Source organism: Biomphalaria glabrata, chromosome 11 (genome assembly GCF_947242115.1).
Source record: "Biomphalaria glabrata chromosome 11, xgBioGlab47.1, whole genome shotgun sequence".
NCBI classification, from domain to species: domain Eukaryota; kingdom Metazoa; phylum Mollusca; class Gastropoda; family Planorbidae; genus Biomphalaria; species Biomphalaria glabrata.
In genome coordinates this window covers 28,365,306-28,386,684 of record NC_074721.1, presented here as the reverse complement: position 1 = coordinate 28,386,684, position 21,379 = coordinate 28,365,306, and the positions used below count along the sequence as shown (strand labels likewise).

The 21,379-nt window shown below is 34.5% G+C and overlaps 1 protein-coding gene across 6 annotated transcripts in view; it reads right to left on the bottom strand.

The window, feature by feature from the left end:
• The window catches only part of LOC106051110 (transient receptor potential cation channel subfamily M member 2-like), a 220,678-nt gene that overhangs the window by 143,710 nt on the left and 55,589 nt on the right, over nt 1-21,379 (bottom strand). For all 6 annotated transcript variants that reach the window (XM_056003788.1, XM_056003786.1, XM_056003789.1 and 3 more), the window contains exons 11-12: nt 15,270-15,376; nt 7,341-7,478 (exon numbers count right to left, since the gene is read on the bottom strand). In XM_056003788.1, the coding sequence (XP_055859763.1) occupies nt 7,341-7,478; nt 15,270-15,376 (245 nt within the window). The remainder of the gene's footprint in view (nt 1-7,340; nt 7,479-15,269; nt 15,377-21,379) is intronic.

Sequence of the window (21,379 nt, the reverse complement as noted above, 5' to 3'; positions counted from 1 at the left end):
CTAAACTTAGAGGTGCAAAATATTTCACTACTCTTGACTTAGCTAGAGGTTATTGGCAAATTCCACTAGACGAAGATGCTAAGCCACTTACAGCATTCACTACTCCATTTGGTTGTTACCAATGGAATTACATGAGTTTCGGGCTTAGTAACGCACCTGCGACCTTCAACAGAATGATGGCAAAACTAATAGGGAAAAGACCTGATGTCATTTTCTATCTTGATGACATATGTGTCTTCCACAACACATTAGAAGAACATGTTGCTGGTCTGCAACAAGTATTCCAGATACTACAAGACAACGGGCTTACAGTAAAACCTAGTAAGGTTAAAATCGCCAGAACAGAGATTGAATTTCTAGGGCACAGAATACAGCAAAATACGATCAGACCACTACAGGACAATATAAGCAAGATACTCAACTTAACAATACCTACAACAAAGGGACAAGTTCGAAGCATCTTAGGTTTATGTAATTACTATAGACGGTTCCTGGCAAATTTCACAAGTATTACACAACCTCTAATTGAACTGACAAAAAAAGGCATGCCAAACAAGATCACATGGAGCTCCAGACTACAGAAATGCCTGCAAAGCATTAAGAGTGCCTTCTCAGACGACATAGTACTCCAGCTTCCAGACATCAGAAACCCTTTCTACTTGGCAACAGATGCATCCTCCACAGCAGTGGGAGGCACTTTAATGCAGAAGTGTGATGCAACACTAAGACCAGTATACTACATTAGCAGAAAGCTGAACGCAGCAGAACAGAAATATTCCACGATAGAGCGTGAAGCTCTAGCTATTGTGTTCTGCATAACGAAACTATCCCGTTACTTCCTTGGGAAATCATTCATCATGTTAACAGATCACGCCCAACTAGCTTATATTAATACAAATAAGCTAGCCAACCAGAGGATCACTAGATGGGCTTTAAAACTTCAAGACTTCAGCTTTACAGTTCAAGCTATTCCGGGACAAATCAACGTGATAGCTGACGTGTTGACAAGATGTGTCTATGGACCGCTGGACTTAGGTTCACTCATTAATCAGCTTATGAGAAAATTAACAAATACCTTGTAAGATAACTTTAAAGTCTGTCTTGTCAAGATTGAATTAACAATACGCTCCAGAATTTTTTATTTTCATTCAGTGATGTTAAATTTGTACTACAATTGAGTTTGTTTTATGTTTGTTGCATTCATTGTAGTCATAGATGATAGATGTCCAGTTAGGAACTGGTATGAAAGAAACACATAGTAAACAATTCCCTTAAATTGGAAGATGTTTTGATGTAACATAAAGTATTAACTAATTGTGCAATTTTTTTACCTGGCAATGTTGGCATTCAAAATGCGTGTATTTTTTTTTTATATAAGTTGTATAATATAACAGGAAAGCTTTCGGCGATAGTTCTATTGGAAATGTCCCTTGCAATAACATATTATTGAAAATTTATTTGTCGTCATAGGCATTATCAGTTCTCTCATAATTGAAGATGCCATTGTATTACATGTCATTATTTTTTCTTGTCGATGTTAAACATTATTAATGTCCACCCAAACTATTGGGTTCATGAAATTTTGATTCGATCAAAATTTTTCTCTGCCCTGGGAGGACTGTGGTGACACGGTTACTGTGTGGTCAACCATGACACACGGTCAAGTGTTGAGTATCGAGAGTTAGGGGACTTGGGGGAAGTGACTAGTGTGTAAACAAGAAGAGAGAGAGAAAAAGGTCAGCGAGTGAAGCAGGAGATCTGTACATAATGTTGCCGTGTGTATATGTTTTGTAAAAGGTTCCACAATTAAAAGGCACTTTAAACGTAAAAGGACTTGTTTCTTCACATATATATATATATATATATATATATATATATATATATATATATATATATATATATATATATTATTTTGAAAACGGCTCTAACGATTTTCTTTAAAATTTCACTTTATGTGCATAATAGTATGACAAAAAATTCTCAACTCATTGGCCACATCTGAAAAACTCGATTTCGGCCGTTATATCGGTTTTTTTAAAATGGCTCATTATCGAAAAATTAATTTTGGCTAGAATGTTTTATGAATGAAAATTTTCCGTGACGTGAACGGGAAAAACTCTGCCTACGTCACTAGGCTTACCGCAGTACACTAAAATATTTCTTTGCAAACAAGAACGAGTTTTAAAGAATCAATAGACCTTATTAAACATTGGCGCACCATCTTATTGGAGATAGATTTATTATTTTAACTATGAAAGAGAAGTAATAAAATTAAATGTGCCGATGTATGATTAGTTATTGTGTTTTGAAGGCTTTATAAATTAATAACACTTGATATGTTGTTTATTTTGCTGGTGACCTTCAGCTGTTCTATTTCAGCTAATGCAAGTTTTCGCCTAAGCTGGTCTTTTAAGCGTTTCGGTGTTACGTCGTCCTTTTTGTTTAGCTCACCCCGCTCTGTCCAGCGTAACTGACGGACTTAAAAAATTACCTCTATTCAAAGGCCCCGGATACACATTTGAGACCAAAGAAAATCTGCTGCCGAGAACAGAGGCAGATGCGAAAAGAAAATCTTAATCGACCACCGGTTGACAATGGTTATCCTTGCCCTGGATGTGGCAAAATATGTAGGTCACAGCTGGGGCTGCGTAGCCACGGGAAATACTGCAATCCTCATTAATCTTCGGAATCGAAGACAAGCCTTATTGTTATTTTTTTTTTTTTTTGCTTTTGAATTATTACCATGTGTTCTTGCTTTGTGTCTACTGTCCCGTACTAAAACAAAGGAAATAGTCATAACACAGCATCTCTAAGCCTTACTTGCTCAAACTGAACATGATATCTAGCTAGCTTCCAACGAGTTTGCGTACGCTGCAGCCTTATTTGATTCAACTATAAACCTCGGTAAAAAGCTTTGGGTTAGGGCTTGGAATGGAGGGATGTGTAAAGGCAGGCCATATCCAGGGGCGTAACTAGGGATTTGGGGGCCCGGGGGGATTGACCTCTTTGGGGGCCCCTTGCATTTTGACATTCGACATATGACATGAGATAATGTACGCAAAAATAAATAAGCCCCAAATCAAATTGGTTAGTATATCAGTAAACTTAACAAAAAAGTAATCATCAAGACTCTTTTAATAAATAATACCGTTGTTTATTAGTTAAATAATGCACAAGTGACAAATCTAAATTGATATCGCTTCACGTCGTGCATTATGTGCAGCAAAGACATCTATAACATCAACTACATCGATACTTTCTAGTGTTTGTGACTTCACTGACATTAAAACATGATAAGCCTTTCTTGCGTCATTGTGCTCCTGAAATAGTTTTTGATGAATTTAAGCTTTGAGAATGATCTCTCACATGACGTAATGGAAGTGGCCTGTGTTAGCGGTATTCGGAGGAGGCTGCAAAGTTTGAGCACACGTAATTCCCATATGAAGCCTGTTTCCTCAATATGTCTATTGGTGATTGTATTACTGGTTTGTTAATGAAAAGTGCTCGTGCATCAATGACATCATTGAAAAAGCGATTTTCCATTTATTTCATCATACAAACAGGAAAAGTAGCACAGTTTGTCACAAGCGTGTCTTCATCTAACAGGTGTCTTGGTTCAAAAAGAAACCCAAAGGTATCCATTTTCTTTCCAGCCTTTGGAATCTGCCCTTCATCTCCATATGAAATCTGTCCAGCACTTCTGTCGCAACACGTTTGAATTGCAGTTCTATTGACAGTCCTACATCAGAACTCAACTTCCCATCAACTCTTTTCTTTCTTCTGGTTGTTTTGATTACATGGAATCCATAGCATTCACTACCTTCTTTTGCTTTTTCGATGGATTGGGTTTTTGTCAGTTTCTCATCATTTTGCAGAAAGCATGAAAAAATACTAATTTCTTTAGCAGCTTACCGTATATGCTGTCCAGACTTTTGTAGTTTCTTCCGAACTATATTAATTGGGTGCAGGAGCTTTGACCAGAATTCAAGATAGGCAAAAAATTCTTAATTTTCCACTGCATGAAGAAGATTCTGTGCTAATATTATATGGTATTACGTCATTGTTGGTTGTTTATGTTTTGTGCGAAAGCAAAAGGATTCAGAGCATACAAAAGTGGGAAAGATCCATATCTCGTTATGCTCGAGTATAGAAATAGTCCGATAAGTGGACTGCCGTATTCACCATCACAACTGCTGACGAGAAGAAGACTCAGGGAATCATTCCAACTGATCACAAAATATTGAAACCATCGGTAGCTGAAAATGCAGAGACATTACTCAACGAACGACAGATGAAAAGCAAAGTGAAATACGATGCAAAAGCAAGACTACCTAAAGATTATTCTGTAGGAGAGTTCGTCTAGGTCAAACATGGCAAAAAAGCAGTTGTCCTAAAAAAACATTCAGCACCCAGATCTTTCATCATAAAGACAAACGATGGTAAAACATACAGAAGAAATCAACGCTTTTTGAATAAGAGTTTCGATGAAGACATCTCTGGGTACTATGATACCGATGAAGACAATGAACTGCACACTGTTGGAACAAACGAAACAGAGAGTTATAGACCAACGTCTAGAGAACTTGTTGTGCCAGTCAAGACAACCAGAAATGGACGAATTGTTAAAGTTCCTAGTAGACAGGGCCGGCCTTAGGCCACTGCAGCCTATGCGGTCGCATTGGGCGCCGCGCTTTCATAGGCCCCGCACTAATTCCAAGTGTACATTATTAAATTAAACAATTATAACGTATATAAAATAACAAGGTTTTCGCGACCTCCTGATTTTCCAGGGCCTCCAGGAAATCTCTTGAAAAGGCAAAATATACGATAAAGTCTTGAACTTTTTAAAAATTTATTCAAATCTCCTGAAGAAGAGACGAAATTGACATTTTGGGGTGCCAATAAATAAAAAGTGGGCTTTCATTTGATAAAACTTTATTGCAAAGACGAAAGTAGGCCTATTTTCTAATTCAAAAAAGATAATTTTGACATTATGCTTATCCCTACCCAGACTAGACCCCGCGAGATACGTTTCGCATAGGGGCCCCGCAAATGCTAGGGCTGGCCTTGCTAGTAGATATCACACTTAAGAACTTTAAAAGGAAGGGTATGATAATAACTTCAAAAGGAAGGATGTGTTAATATTATATGATATTACGTCATTATTTTTTATTTATGTTTTGTGCGAAAGCAAAAGGATTAGATGTAAATAAAAAGAGAGTTTCCATTGGATTGAGGAAAGATGAATAAAGGGGTAACAACTAGAGTGTGAAGTTTAATTCTGAAATTATAGACGCCAAACCCGAATAATGGACAATTTTAGCATTATTAAGAATAACTTTTAGATCTGTTATACTCGATTCTGTAAATTTTGCTTCAAGGTTAATTAGTGTAGCCATATAATTCTCGCCATTTAGAGCTATTATTAGTAAAAGTAACAAGATACCTGGAATTCGCTGTATATCATGCAGTTTTATTCGTGGCAACAAAGTTTAAAATGTAAGACTAATTTTAAAAAATAATTTGATCTCTCTGGGAAAAAATATTTTTTAAATGTCAACAAAGTCAACGTACCGATAGACCTTGATCTAGGTTTAGTCTTTGTGATAAATTTAATCCATAAATGTTGAAAAAAAAAGACACCCGTTAACACTATTTGTCTATCAAATATATTAAATTATGTATTTACAAATAAATTTCGGACACCCATTTGGGGGCCCCCCCTAGGTGGGGGCCCGGGGGGATTTTAAAATTCTCCCCCCCCATCCCCCCCCCTTAGTTACGCCACTGGCCATATCCCTCCACGGGCTGTAGTACTACTGGGATGGATGGATGGCAAAGGCGATATGAACTTCTTATAGTCCAACAGTCAGGCTGGTCAGGGCACGTATCCCGTATGGGTAACGAGCATATTGTTCGGCCTAACAGAGGTGTCCCACGGAAACGTTTCTTTAGAAATCTAATGCAATGATTTAAGTCTATTAAGAAAAATGCGCCATTTTACTTTGTCACAATGTGCCTGTTTTACCCTATAACGTAGAGATCTGCGTCACTTTATGTTTCGTACTAAAGCCATAATGAATATATTATATATATATAATTAAATGTCTGAACGTAACCATCTAAGAAGTTACACTGCAAAGACTTTCTTCCAAGCCAATAATAGTAGGCCTACAATAGTTTTACACAACAAATGGATTGTAAACTATAAGACGGACGTGAGCTGTGGTTTGTTTAGACTGTAGGATGACTTAAGAGACTTTATATTTAATCGCCATGTACAATTACATTTAGAACTAACAAAACACTAAAGCAACTCTTCAGATTTGTAGTCTTTATCTGATCGTTAATTTTCGTAATTACACAAATTTTCCCAAAATGATTTAGGAAATTATTTAACCGAGCGAGGCTCGGCCACCTGATATTTATATAAATATTCATCTAATTTTGTTTACAAACTATGATTTCTCGACACAAATAGGACCTCCTCCGCCACTCAAATGGTTTAGCTGGAAAGATTAGCAAATGTATTCGCACCATGCCCCCACCTTACCCAATTAGCCAACAGGTTAATGACATAATATAAAGATGGGTGAAAATATCAATAATAAATTTTAATTCGTATAGCTATTTAATTGATTCTATTAACAGGATGTGATTTCTAGAAATAAATTGGATCGCCCACCTCCACTCGAAAGCTTATGGGTGGATTGATGTCATTGCCCCCTCCCAACCCCACTAAATCGGCAAAAATACTAGATAGGAGGGACAAATAATCTAAAAATAGGTTGAAATATACAAAATTAGTATATATTTTTAACATAAGTAGTAAATTCGTATACAAATTATTCAATTTCTTTACTAAAGTTAGTCCGACCCCCTCTAAAACTGCCAGTGATTGTTTATGGTCGAAACCATTTTGCCCACACAGCATTATTCCTTCTCCACGCAACAGATGTGACCAAGGAACGGAATATCCGATAAAGTTTAGGATCAGTAGCGCAGCAGGTTCTCCCAGGCTGTAGAACCGTGTCCCACTATCCGCCTAAGGGTCACCATCTCATGATTGCATCCTGAAGCCTTTTCTGTGCTTATGTATTGCCGCAAAGCAGCGGATGTTTGGATTCAGAGTTTTCCGTCTAATAGATGGGTAGTCTACTTAGGGAAACGATCTCCTCCTGCCCAAAGCTTACAATTCTCCATGCTCTAAGGAGCACTAGTATAATATGTGCGTCTAAAATCACACGGTTGTTCTCATCTATTGCAAGGAAAAAAGTGAAAGAACGCCAATGAATTTTTTTTTTTAACTTTCAAGTTTCCAAATAAAAAATATTACTTACGTCAATGATATCGTCTCTCTCTAAATAGTCTTTTATTTTCACTCCATGTTGTATAAGATATTTGATAAAGTCAAAGCGCTCAAGATTTTTGGAAAACAACACGATCTGTTTTCTTATGAGCTTATTCTCATCCTTAGCCTAAAATGAGTTGACACACAAAGACATAGTGGTTAAACAAAGTAAAACAAGCATCATAGAAATAGTGTTGATTTTTAATGACCATTTTTCCATTTATGAAGCTGATGAGCGAGTACTTTGCTCTTATGAACGTAATATGTAATGAATAATAGAATAAAAACAACCTAAAAGTAATTTAAAAAAAAACTCTTATTCAAAGTGTAATTGCATTCAATTAATTTAAAAAAAAACACAACCAGATATGTTTTCTTTTGTAAAATTAATTAATAACAAGGCTACAAATTTTATTTATTCTGTAATACATTTGTAAATAAAACTATTTTGACAAAAATCTAAAATCAAAAACTGTTTTAAATAGCCGTGTTTTTTACTATATATAGTAAATTGTTGAGTAAAAATGATGTATTTTTATAAAAATAACTGCTTGCATAATTGATTTTAAAAAGATTGTTTCGTTTTCAGGAAAGAGACAAATATCCGTTGCATCAACACTTTAAATGGTCTGAGATATCATGATGTAGGATTTTCAATATATTTTCTAGTTTACTAGATCTGAAGGGGACGGACGGACAGACAGACGGACGACAAAAAGCTAATAGCTTTTATTCCCTTTTCGGTGACCGCTAAAAAGTAATATAGAAAAAAAATATAAACAAAAAAAAAAACGCTAATAAATATATTTCTATATCTAGATGATCACTTTTAGAAATAAATAAATGAATAATATTTTCTTACAGTGGGTTTAGTTACCTAAATTTTGTGAATTTGTTGTTTATACCGATCGTGTCCCTAATCGCTTTTATATATTTGCAAAATGAAGTAATATAATGTTTATTGTTCCAATCATGGAACTATACTAATGGAACACCAGCTTCGAGTTTTTTACAAAGACAAAGAGAGTCGAAGTGCCGTCGCGCATCTTTTTCGCGCACCATACCATTTTGAAAAATCGATGAGGATGTCAAAGAAGAAATTTACTCCGAGAGCCACTTGGATTGACCTTCATTGAGAGTAAAACTTCCCCACACTATATTTTATTAGATCTGTAAAAACTTTATCCATTTTCTGACTATCTGATAAAATAGATACAATTTCCCTGAATAAGAGATCGTCACAAAAGTTATTTTTTTCGATCACCCTATAAAATGCCACTTATTTTCCAAAAAATAGAATCTAAATTCCGAAAATACAATCTTTCAGTGTTTCTGTCTTTGGTTTATTTACACTAAATCTGGATTAAGACCTGTCTACCGTTCCGCCAAATGCATATTTGTTACGATATACTAAATTGCACGAAATAAAAATAGGAGGCCTAATACAGTTTTGACACTCCAAGCTACGCATTTCTAATCGTTTTTTTTTTATTTATTATCGAAAGGACTAGGCTATAGACATACACGTCTCGTGGGAAACAAAGAAAAAGTTAATCTTGATAATATTGTAGCCTAAATAAAATGACAAAAAAAACAAAACAAAACAACTATAGCCTAATCTAAAATGAAATAGATCTAGAGCTAGATTTTCTTGGACGAATGATATAAAATAAGTATAAATAATAAGTCATATGAATCTGATAGATCTAAAACAAATACTGATAGTCATTCATTAATTAATTATTAGAATTACTTGACTTCCAACTGGGTATTTTTATTGCCAAAATACAATGTATTTTATGTGCATTTATTAAAAACAACAACCAAAAATTAAGCGTTTGACGCAACTAGATCTAATATTAGTTATATATAGATTCTAGTTCTAGATCCAGAAAGCTACTTCTCTAATTCCGTTTTCTAGTTTAATTCTAGTTAGATCTAGATGTCTAGACCACTAGATCTAAATCTAGCCAGGGTTTTTGTCATGGAATAGATTTATAAAACTTCAGCCACCTACTGATCACGATATGACAGATAGGCCTACTCTCTCTACTACTAGACTCTAGATCTAGAATCTAGTACTAGTAGATCACTACATTTGACTACATGATTACTAGATCACAGTAAAATTCAATGTGTACTTCCGACTTTAGCTCAACAAACAAGTCTACTCCAAAGTATAGATCTACTAGTAAAGTCACAAAGTGTAAAGGATCATTATATATTCACATAAAAAAAATTATAGGCCTAAAATGAATCGAATAATCAGTCACTAATTTGACTAATCAGTAATCTAAATTGTTTTTTTTTAAATGGCAAGTGTTAATATGACTTCTGACTTGTAAACCAGTTGCAGAGATTCTAGTTTTTATTTTGATGTCATGTTACGATATATCAATGATATTTAGATAAACCTAGTGGAACAGACAGAAGGACCATTTAATATAAGGCAAAGAAGTAAGATGTTTATAATCCATCAAACTCACAGAGGACTTGTGTCATTTGTGACGGCATTTCATGCATTTACAGAAGCTACAAACTATTCTACAAAAATGATAGGCTTGTCTTTGATTCCGAAGACTTATGAGGAATGCTATGTTTCCAGTGGCTACTCAGCCCCAGCTGTGACCTACATATTATGCCAAACTGAGCACAGGCATAACCATTGTCCACCTGTGGTAGAATCAGTTGTTTTTTTTTCTTTTTGCCGTCTACCCTCGGCAATTAATTTTCATTGGTGTATACCACACCTTTGTAAGTGACCTCCAGCTGTCTCGCTCTGAAGCTGTATGCAACCAGGTGCTCTCTTATTCTATGTCAGTTAAAGCAAGTTGGCGCCTAAGCTTGTCTTTAAAGCATTTCTGTGGTACCTCTTTATGTGCATATGACAGGTTAGGCAAATAGGTTTTGCCTATCGGAAGGCCATTTGGGAATATATAGGTGTTTAAAATGAAACTCCAAACATCTGGACTTCCAGTAACCAAGAAAATAAGCTTAGGATTCAAAGAGACGACACTGGCATTTCAGCTAAGACAATCAGTAAAATTAATAGCAACTTTAATTGCAGTCCACCAAACAAGATAAAAAGAAACAAGTGTGGCTTCAATAGCATTGATGATATTTAGTTTACTTTTATCTCATTTACTAGTATTACTATTTCATTGACTAAGGTTTTTTATTGTCAAATATGCATAAGTACATGTACTAGTTCCTGCAATTTGATGAAAAATAATAATTAAATTGTGTGTAGTCTATATACAAATGTTTATAAGAGATCACAGCTTAGCTTAATTTACTTAATTTCAAAACTATGATTTTGTGTTCTGACTCTACTCTAAATAAATTATATTTTATTTTAAGAATGCAAAGTTGGAAATTCTGTTCTGATGAAAAAAAATTATTAAAATAAAGTAGATGTTTATGGTTTCTTTGTATTTATTTTAAAATTATTTATTCATTAAAAATTAATTGTTCATTAACATTTACTTGAAGTAAAGATCAAAAACACAAATTCAATTCATGCAGATCACAGCCCATCACTTAAATGTATTTACTGTCAATTCTACACACTATTCATTTCAAAATGTTGCTTTAAATTGTTATATGACACAATCAAAGTACTGGTACCTCACATTGATGTAGGCCTAAAGCACCTGAAATAATGACAAATTTTCATTCAATAACTTGTACTGTCATTTATTATCAGACGTGTTAAAACTAATGACCTGTATCATCATCATTGGCCTCCTTCAGTCGTAGAAATAGAAAGACTAAGGTTTCATCTCAGAGCACACTTCCTCATGTGGCTGTGGAGCCCTATTTCGGAGAGACACTCCCATCCACAGATAGCACAGGTTAAGGTGGTTTTTGCTTTGGTGGTAGAGGAGCTGGCCATTTTTCGGATTGTACGTTTTTCTTCCTGAGCTGAGACCTATGTACTTTCACTGTCCATAGCTTTCTTGGTCACTGTCTCTCCATCTGTTGCGGTCTAAAGCTATGTCTTCCCAATTGTCAGTATTGATGTTGACTGATTTGAGGTCACGTTTTATTACATCTATGTAATGGAAGTGGGGGCGACCAGTTTTTCTTGTGTCAGTAGTGTGTTAAAACTAATGACCTGTGTATATAATTTATTAAGCAGGAGCATCAACAAATCTTGAACAATAATTGTCTACAGAAAAACTTTATTCTTATCCAAACAATATACATTTACAATGTATTTAAGCAAGTTAATTTATATTTATACAAATCTATATGGCCTAAAGATTATAGCGTATTTTGATGTGTGAATACCAAGTTACATTATAACATGAAAATAGTGTACTCATTTTTAAAATATTCTGGGTAATAAAAATAAAAAACTAATGATACAATAAAATTGAAGCATTAGTCAAAAAAAGAAAAATTTCACTCAAGATCTATGTGAACTCTGCTTGAAAATTAATTAATTAATTAATTTTGAAATTAATTTAAAAAAAATTATGGTTCTTTAGTCAATGGAATGATAGCAACAATTATTTAACAATTTCATGATTATCCATTCATTTCAATATACTTATAACTGAAAAATAATTCATAAGGTTTAGATACAACCATTTGAAATAATGATTATAATTTTTTTCTTAATTTGCTTAATTCAAATCTAATATAAACAAGATTTCCTCTGTCAAGAAACTTATGAGGGAACAACATGCATGTTCTTCTCAGTAAGTTTTGCAAAGGGAATTAAGAATATTTAATTGATGTTGTTTTTTTTTTTGCCAACATTTTAAACCTTTGCACCAGGTTTTAGTTTTAAGGAGAATGCACCATATTTTATATGTTTACTTTTGTTAGATTCTTATTTTAATTTAAAAAAAGTAAAATTTCCCTTACCACTCATCCACTGCACTCCCTCTTGTTTTAATGGGGCTCAGATTAATAGTTTTCAAGTACAATATCAAACAGATTTAAAGAAATACTAAATCCAAACCTGTTGGCTGAATGACAGGATATACATAAATATGTATACAGCTTACAGTATAATATATATATCTTAAATTAAAATTGGTCCAAGACTTTTATTTTGCAACATGATGGGATTTTCCTTTCTGGTGGTGCTATGCAGGAGTCCAAGAATCTCATCTTTTCTCATAACAGAAAGTTATCTAGTTATAAAAATAAATAAAAGGATTTAAAAAAAAATAAAAAATATGTGTGACATGTGTTGTCCATGCTAAACGTATATATGTTATTAATTATAGTTTTATATAATTTTGCCATTCTAAAAATAGTCTGTACCTAAAAGGATCTACTGCGTTAATGTGTAGACATGGCCCTGACCTTAATAGTTATGAATTATTACTATAGGTGAAGGCAGATGTTCAGTTAATTTGATGCACATTGAACTAATCTAAAAGCAACTATAACATATATTATGATTTACATTTTCATGGAAAACTAGTTTTTCAAAAATACAAGTACTTCAGTTTATGAGAAAAGTACATGGGAAAAATTGCAGTACCTTACCTTTAAGAGGTGCAACCAATCATTGACTTTTCAGGAATGCATGCCTTTTTCTTGCATTTCCAAACATAACTGTAATTATACAATTAGGCATATTGGTTAATTTCTTTTGAAAACATTACAATTAAAAAATAATATTATTAAATTGAAAACGTTGTATCAAACATACAAATTATCAGAAAATTTTGCCTAATTTCATCTAACAGTTTATTGTAAAGGAATGGCCTGCACAACAACCAAGGTATATTAGGCATTCATGAAAGATGAATGTGCTTAAGAGTGTTATAAATAAAAAAAAAAAAACTTAGAGAAAAATGTTAAATTCCATCCCAGATATTTGGATGTTGCTTGACCATGAAAATCACACAATTCATAAAACATCTATTAGATAACTAAAATAAAAATTGTATAGTAGTACTTACATTAAATATTGAATGGATGCCCAGAGAGTAGAAATAGTATAAGTATGATCCTTGAGCCATTCTGGTACATCATTAGAACTGGTTGCCATGGTTCTACTTGTTAATAACTGAAACATTACAAACATTTTTTTTTATTTATAATTTATCACAGACTAGAATAGAAATGTTGCCAGGAAAAATACCAATGGTTAGAATACACCTGATGCTACTTTTGTAGCCTTATTACTGGTTAAAATGCACCTAAACTTCATTAATTAAATCTGATAAGAAACATATATGTATCACACAAGTCCAAGTTTATCAGAGTGTCAGCAAATAATTAACTAGATATGTGAGTTTTATATTAAAGTACTGAATTTCAGGGGATAGATCCAACTTGACACCACATCATTTATTATTTCATGAACTCATGGGTATGGCATGGAATGGACCGGGAAAAGTGGATGGTTTGGTTGCGCGGGACAGATGATAAAAATGACATGTACATAAAAAAAAATCCAGATTTTGTGTAAAATACCCAAATGAGGAAGTACTGGAAACACCTATTTTAATGAAGTGGCCTTAAAAAAAAATCTTTTGTGACGATCCATTATTCAGGGAAATTGTATCTATTTCATCAGATAGTCAGAAAATGGATAAAGTTTTTATAGATCTAATAAAATATAGTGTGTGGAAGTTTTACTCTCAATGAAAGTCAATCCAAGTGGCTCTCGGAGTAAATTTCTTCTTTGGCATCCTCATCGATTTTTCAAATTAGTATGGTGCGCAAAAAAAGATGCGCGACGGCACTCTGATCATAAAATCTCGAAGCTGGTGTTCCATTAGTATAGTTCCATGTTCCAATCAAACGAAAATTCAGTTTGACTACAATTGACAAACTCAGCGTAACTACTGTAACAATAACAATAGAGATGCAAATACGAACAACATTCACAAACGAAACACATACAAACTCAGAGCCAGTGCTTTATGTATGGACTTCTATTTACTTCTCGATAACGACAAATGATCTTTCTGTTTTAGTTCTAATGGAAAAGAGAAGACCACTTCGTTCAGATCATGTGTAACAGTGGTTTAATGGATGCAGGTTGTCTTTAAGAATCGTGTGCATTTTGGAAAGTCATCTTGCATGAAAAAGCTTATCAAGAGATGGTAGCTGTGTTTGAGTGATATACGATAAGTTTTTTAATTACTCTATTTAGTCTAAGTCTTTGTGACAGTGAGGTATTACAATACTAACAGGTGATGGCAAAGTAATTAGGCTGCTGATGGTTGTTGTATACACAAGTTTAATTATTTTTTTTATTGATGTTAAATTTCCTTAGCTTTCCAAAATAGAAGTGTCGTTGGTAAATTTTGGTGTAAAGGTTTGGACAGTATTCACTCCATTTCAGTTTGTTGTTGATTGTTGTATTTAGGTATTTTTATTCTTACACTTGCTCTACGGTTCGGTTTTTTATCTGAGTTTCTGATAGATGGCATTTATGTTTCCTAAAATATATTATCATTTCTTTAGTTTTCTGAACATTTAAAATTAAAAATTTATCTTTACATCATTGGTAAAAAGTGTTAATTGTTGAATGGTACAAATTTTAGTCAATATCAATGAGGCTGTGTCGTCAGCAAATTTTACGTTGGAAGAGTCTGCTGATAGGCTCTGAATGCCATTTGTGTATCTGGTATACAACACTGGTGACAGGACGCACCCCTGCGGCTCTCCTGTGCTAAGCTCTCTCGTGTCTGACACATGTCCTTTCACTTTTTTATACTGTGGGCGTTTGATAAGAAAGTTTAGAATCCAAGCTTTTTTTTTTTTTCTAACGTTCAATTCAGATATTTTTTGAGATTGTGTACTATCTAATGTGTCTTGACCTTTACAATAAGTGTAGTTATTTTTGTCATTCTGTCTAATAAATTTTTAGCTGTTAAAATTATTATTTGCTCTATTAAAGTACTGCAGTAATACTTTCAAAATTAGGAAAAATTAATACCTGAGACTCCAGTGAGTTGAACTTCCACAGTCCACCATGCTGAACTGCAAGATCTAACTGATTCAGCCGAATGCACAGTAAAAGAAAATCTTCTACATTGTCTTTACCTAAATTGCGCAAATAAAAAAATAGCTACATGAATTACTTTGTATTAATTATTTTCATGCATTTGAGAATAACATAATGGTATATTAGTTACCATTTTTGTCTTTCTCGATTTTATTCACCCTAAATCTCTTAACCTATAAAAATCTGGTGACTGTCATTTCATCCTCGGTCACTTTATCCCCTGTTATTTCATCCCCAGTCATTTCATTCCACTTCATCCCCGGACATTTCATCCCTTGGTCATTTCATTATGTAATCATTTTATCTAACAAAGAGTAATCGTAGAACTTATAACACAATTATAATTTAATATATTCATTTTTATTTACATGTGAAATAGTGTAACATATTTGTTAAGAATAAAATTAAATGCCACTAGAAACTACAGAAATGTAACATTTATAGATATAAATTGTATTTGTTTATCTATATAAAGCAGAAAGGCTATTTTAATTACAGAATACGATCCATCGATTTATTTTGCGGAACAATGTTTGTAATTCTCTTTGCCTATAACACAATGTACAACTTTTGTGTTTAAAACTTGTATAGGCAACAAGATATCTTAAGAGTGGGTGAAGTCAGCTTTTATTAGAAAAAAAAATACAACCATATTTCAAAAAAAGAGCGATTGAAACATAAAATAAAGTGAAAGATGGACGTCAGGAGTTATCAGTCATGATCATTAGTATTCTAATTGTTCTCATCTCTTAAAAGATTTCCACTACTTACACCACACCTTGGCCTTTGATCATTACGTCATGCTCAGGATATTATAATATTAAACCCCCACATCCAATAGAAGCGTTATAGCTAAGCTCACATCCAAATTTACAATATAGTATACGCTTTGTAACCAAAATTTAAACTGGAAGGGGAAACACTATAAACGCAATGATAACATGTAAAAATAGAGCAATTTACGTTATCATATTTATATATTAGATGAAATGTAGGCTTAAAATCAAAGCCTTAACAGCACAATTAAACAATGTATAAGAAAAATATTTAATTGGTGATGAAGTGACCGGGTATGAAATAAATGTCACCAAAAAACGGTTAATCTATTTATCTTTTTTCAAAATCCCACAATCAAAAAATATGTTAATCTATTTATCTTTTTATAAATCACACATTCATATTTCGATATTTCTATCTCTATCTCTGCTCTTTCTCTCTCTCTCTCTCTCTCTGTATATTTTCCGCCCAAGCTAGAGCTGATGTAAAAATGCTGTGCTCAAGACATGTTGTTCTACATGTATTTGTGATGTCCTGTAAATAAACATCTATGTCTTGTTGAGTTAGCCTCCCTTCAGTTATTACATTGGTGTCGAAGTGTGATTATAGGCGACTCAACGAGAGGAAGTAGGATTTACAATGGCAGCTTTGAAGCAATTAGACCAACTCTCAGTTAAAGAGCTTAGGAAGGAACTTCGTTACCGATATGAGATAATTGGTGGTACCAAGGAGGTGCTTACAACTCGTCAACGGAGAGACATTACAGGAATTAGCAGCAGACGTAGAACGTCTCGCCCGTCTTGCCTACCCATCGGCAACACAGGAACTTCTGGATGTTCTGGTCACAGATGCTTTCATAGATGGAGTGCGAGATTCGGAACTTAAGAAAGCCATCCGAATAAGCGGAAAACGAAAAATCAACGAAGTCCTCATCTATGCCATGTCCTACGAGGCGGCCGAAGTTTCAGCGAGGAACATACAGTATTGTCGGACGTTAAATGTGGCGGAAGAGGAGGATCTGCCGAGGCTGATTCAAAGAATGGTGGAGAAGGCTTTAAGTGAACGGGAACATTATCAGACCTCAAGGCGTAGTAAAAAGACTTTTCGTTGTTGGAATTGTAACACTCCAGGTCATTTTCGGAGGAATTGTAACATGTTGTTCCAAGGCCAAGGCTGTGCATCAGAACGTCAACCGCTACGATTCTACGGGCTTAGGAAGCAAGAACTGGCAACCCAGAAAATCGAAACTCCTAGGATAAAGACTCCTTTCAAAATGTTAGAACAAAGCAGAACCTTGAGGGTGCAGGGAAAGATTGGTTCTGGTTATTATAGGTTCCTCTTGGACACAGGGACTACGCGGTCGATAATTGGACCTAGTCTGATTGGTGATCGGGAAATAATACGAGTGAATGGCTACACTCTTAAAATGGCAGGTACCTATATTAGGACAGGTACGGCTTAATTTTGAAATAGGAAGTCAACCATTTAGTCATGATTTTCTGATCGCCAATGTTGTCGACGATTGCATCCTGGGTTTGGATTTTATGCAGGAATTCGGTTTATCTCTAAACATTGGAAGTGGAACTGTACAATATGGACGCATAGAGTTCCCATTGCTTGATGATGGTGTGAAAGGCATTCAGGTGAAACGAATCGAACATACAACCATACCAAAATGGTCTAATCTGTCAGTAAACAGGTATCATAAAAGGGACAAACTGAAGTGGAACAAACTGGAAGGCCTGCTACATCCTAGAAGAGCGGAGATTGAAACATCAACCAATCATTGTAGTGGCTATACGGGTAGTTACAAGGAAAGTGTTGGTGGTGGCAGCGCCGTCAATCATCATAATGACAAATCAGATGCATCTAGCTTTCATGATAAAGGAAGTGGCAACCTTTTCAACGATAAGCGCGGACCCGAAAAGAAAACGCTAGATGAAGAAACTAGAAGAGTGACCTACAGGCAGAGTGAAACTATTGCTTTCGATGTCCTTGCTATGAGTGCTTCAATGGGCATGACCAAATCAGACAACGTTGGGTCTGTGTCCAATACTCCTGTTTGGCTACCAGTACTAACTGCAGATAGAAATTTAATAAGAACTGTACGGGCGGCACCTCGAATAAACAATGCAAATACCAGAAAAACCATCAACAGGTCTGGACTTGATAAACGTGTGTACGTCTGCCTTCCCAAAGCAGAGTAAAAGATGAATCGATTTCAGCAGAAACTGGACACTGATAATGTGGTTATTGGACATGTGTAGACAGGCCTACCTTCTGGAGATGGCTTAAAATGACAGTGTGTTTATGACCTGGCCTCCAGTGGAACTATAACTTTTTTGCCAGAACTTCATCTTCACTGACAATTCTTCAACCCTTGTCGAAAATCTGGTCATGTTCGGGACGAACATAACTAAGGAGGGGGCAGTGTTATGACTTTACTCTGCGCACTGTCATTTGGCGCGACATTGTGTACCAGAGGACACGATAGAGAACATAGAAAGAAAGATGACCGATGATTAGCGATGTAAACAAGAATGCCTGAGATGTGATTTTAAGTTTGGCTCTAGATGTAGTTTATAATTGATTATTAAACGTTCTGTTTTATATCACTTTCGTTGAGGTTAATTGCTAAGTTATAGCAATATTTTATTTTTGAGTCTTCTCTCCTAAACGCTTTCTAAATTTAGTTGTTTTCCTTAAGTGTTACTCTAATCAACTGGGAATATGTGTTTGTTATGAATCTGACTGCTCTATTTTGTGTCTGTTCCAGTTTCTTATTGTTTTCATGAGTTGAGGGGTCCTAAACAGAGGGTGTATATTCTATTATTGGCCTGTTAAACAGGAAATGGTAGCTAATGTCATTGGATTTAAACCTGTAAGTGAAAGAATCTGCTCACTACGTTTGAAAGGAAAATTCTTCAACATATCATTTATCAATGTTCATGCACCTACTAAAGATGCATTTGATAACACAAAAGAAGCCTTCTGTGATGGACTGGAAAGGATGAAGCACTAAAGCATGACATCAAAATAGTCCTAGGATATTTCGATGCCAAAATCGGAAAGAAACCATCATTTAGACCAACAATAAAAAGCATACAAGAAGAGACTAACAATAATAACATAAGATTAGTAGATTTTGCATGAAAAAAGAAATGTCTATTTGCAGCACAAAAGTCCAACATAAGAATATTAACAAGGTAACCTGGATCTCACCTGATGGCAACACCCAGAATAAAATAGATCGCATTCTCATAGAGACGGATCCGATATACTAGATTTAAAAAGTCTCAGAGGAGCAAATGCTGACTCAGACCACCTACTAGTAAAAGCTAAACATAGACAAAGAATAAGTACCATACACAATTACTTAAGAGCCAGGGCACAGCAAAAATCACAAACGATCCACTGGTGGCAAAAACTTAGACAATTGCACTCCAAACGAAACTAACAACATTAGAAAAGGACAGTGAATATAACATAAATGAACATTGGTAAATAATAAAGCATGCAATCAAAAGAACAGCAGAAGAAGTAGTTGGATTTAAACGAAGGAACAAGAGAATGGGGTAGTATGATGATGAATGCAGACACATTATAGAAGAGAAAAACAATGCTCGAATGATAATTCTACAGAGAGAAACCAGAAACACAAGACAGAAATACGATGAAGCAAGAAGAAGGGCCACGAAAGTTGTGAGAAAGAAAAAAGGGGAACTGGAAAAATCAAAGATTACTGAAATAGAGAAACTAGCAGAAGAGGGAGACATGAGAGGAATGTATATGAAAATTAAAGATGAAAAGAACGGATTTAAAGCTATATCACACATGTGTGAGAACAAAGATGGTCTAATTATTACAGAAAACAGCAGAGTCATTGAGAGATGGGCTGAATACTTTGAGGATATCCTAAATACCACTGAAGATGGAGACAAGGAAAATGTGAACTGCTACATGGAGGACCAGATCCTTTAGTGAACCCACCAACACTCATTGAAACATCAGAAATAATTAGGACCATGAAGAATCACAAAGCACCAGGAGAGGACCAAATTACAGCATAACTAATGAAATATAGAGTGAAAGACTTACATTCCCAAATACACAGACTAATATCAAGAATTTGGTAAGAAGAAGTAATACCAACAGAATGGGAAACAGCTCTTATAACCCCAATACGCAAAAAAAAGGATCCAAACTAAAGTGCTGTAATTACAGAGTAATCTCTCTACTAAATGTGATATATAAGATCCTGTCTAGGCTTATATCTATGAGGCCTGGAAAATATTCGGAAGAAATCTTAGGTGACTACCAATGTGGTTTCAGATCCAATACATCTACAACCGATCACATCTTCACACTAAGATGTATACTAGAAAAATGCCTTGAATACAAAATACCAATCCAACAACTCTTTATAGACTATAAATAGGCTTATGACATTATCAGAAGGAAATATCTATATAACACTCTACAGAATTTTGGAATACTTAACAAGATAACATATGGCATTAAACAAATTAAAAAAGTAAAGTCATAATACAAGGAGAACACTCAAGAGAATTTAGGATTAAACGAGGATTAAGACAAGGAGACGCACTTTCCTGCATGCTATTTAATTTGACAATGGAGAGAGTTATAAAAATATACAGATAAACACAAGGGGAACTATCAAACTATTACTAACTACTTCAGGAGAGAAAACATGGGTCCACAACTAACAGGGACGATATACAGCCAACCTCTACTATACCTTGCTTACGCCGATGACATTGTCTTATTGGGTAAAGAAACCTCTGACATTGCTAGAGCCTTAAAACAACTAAAAGAAGCATCTCCACCAGCAGGACTAAAGGTCAATGACAGTAAAACCAAGTACATCGTAATGATAAATAAACAAACTGAGAAAAATATATCAAAATCAAAGACCACGAATTTGAAAACGTCCAAAATTTCAAATATCTAGGTAGTACAATTGATTTAAAAAATAACCTACTAACAGAAATAAAGGAAAGAATATCAGGAGGCAACAGAACATTTTATAGTAACCGTCATTTACTTAAGAACAAAACAATTCAAGACCAGAAGCAATGTATGCAAGTGAGACCTCGACACTGACTAAGACATCAGAAAATTTAGCTTGATACTATCCTAGACAATAAACTAAATTTTACTACAAACACTGATTATATCAGCAAAAATAAAAAGCAGCAAAGACTACGATTACTAAGAAAACTGTCCTCTTTTAATGTTAGCGA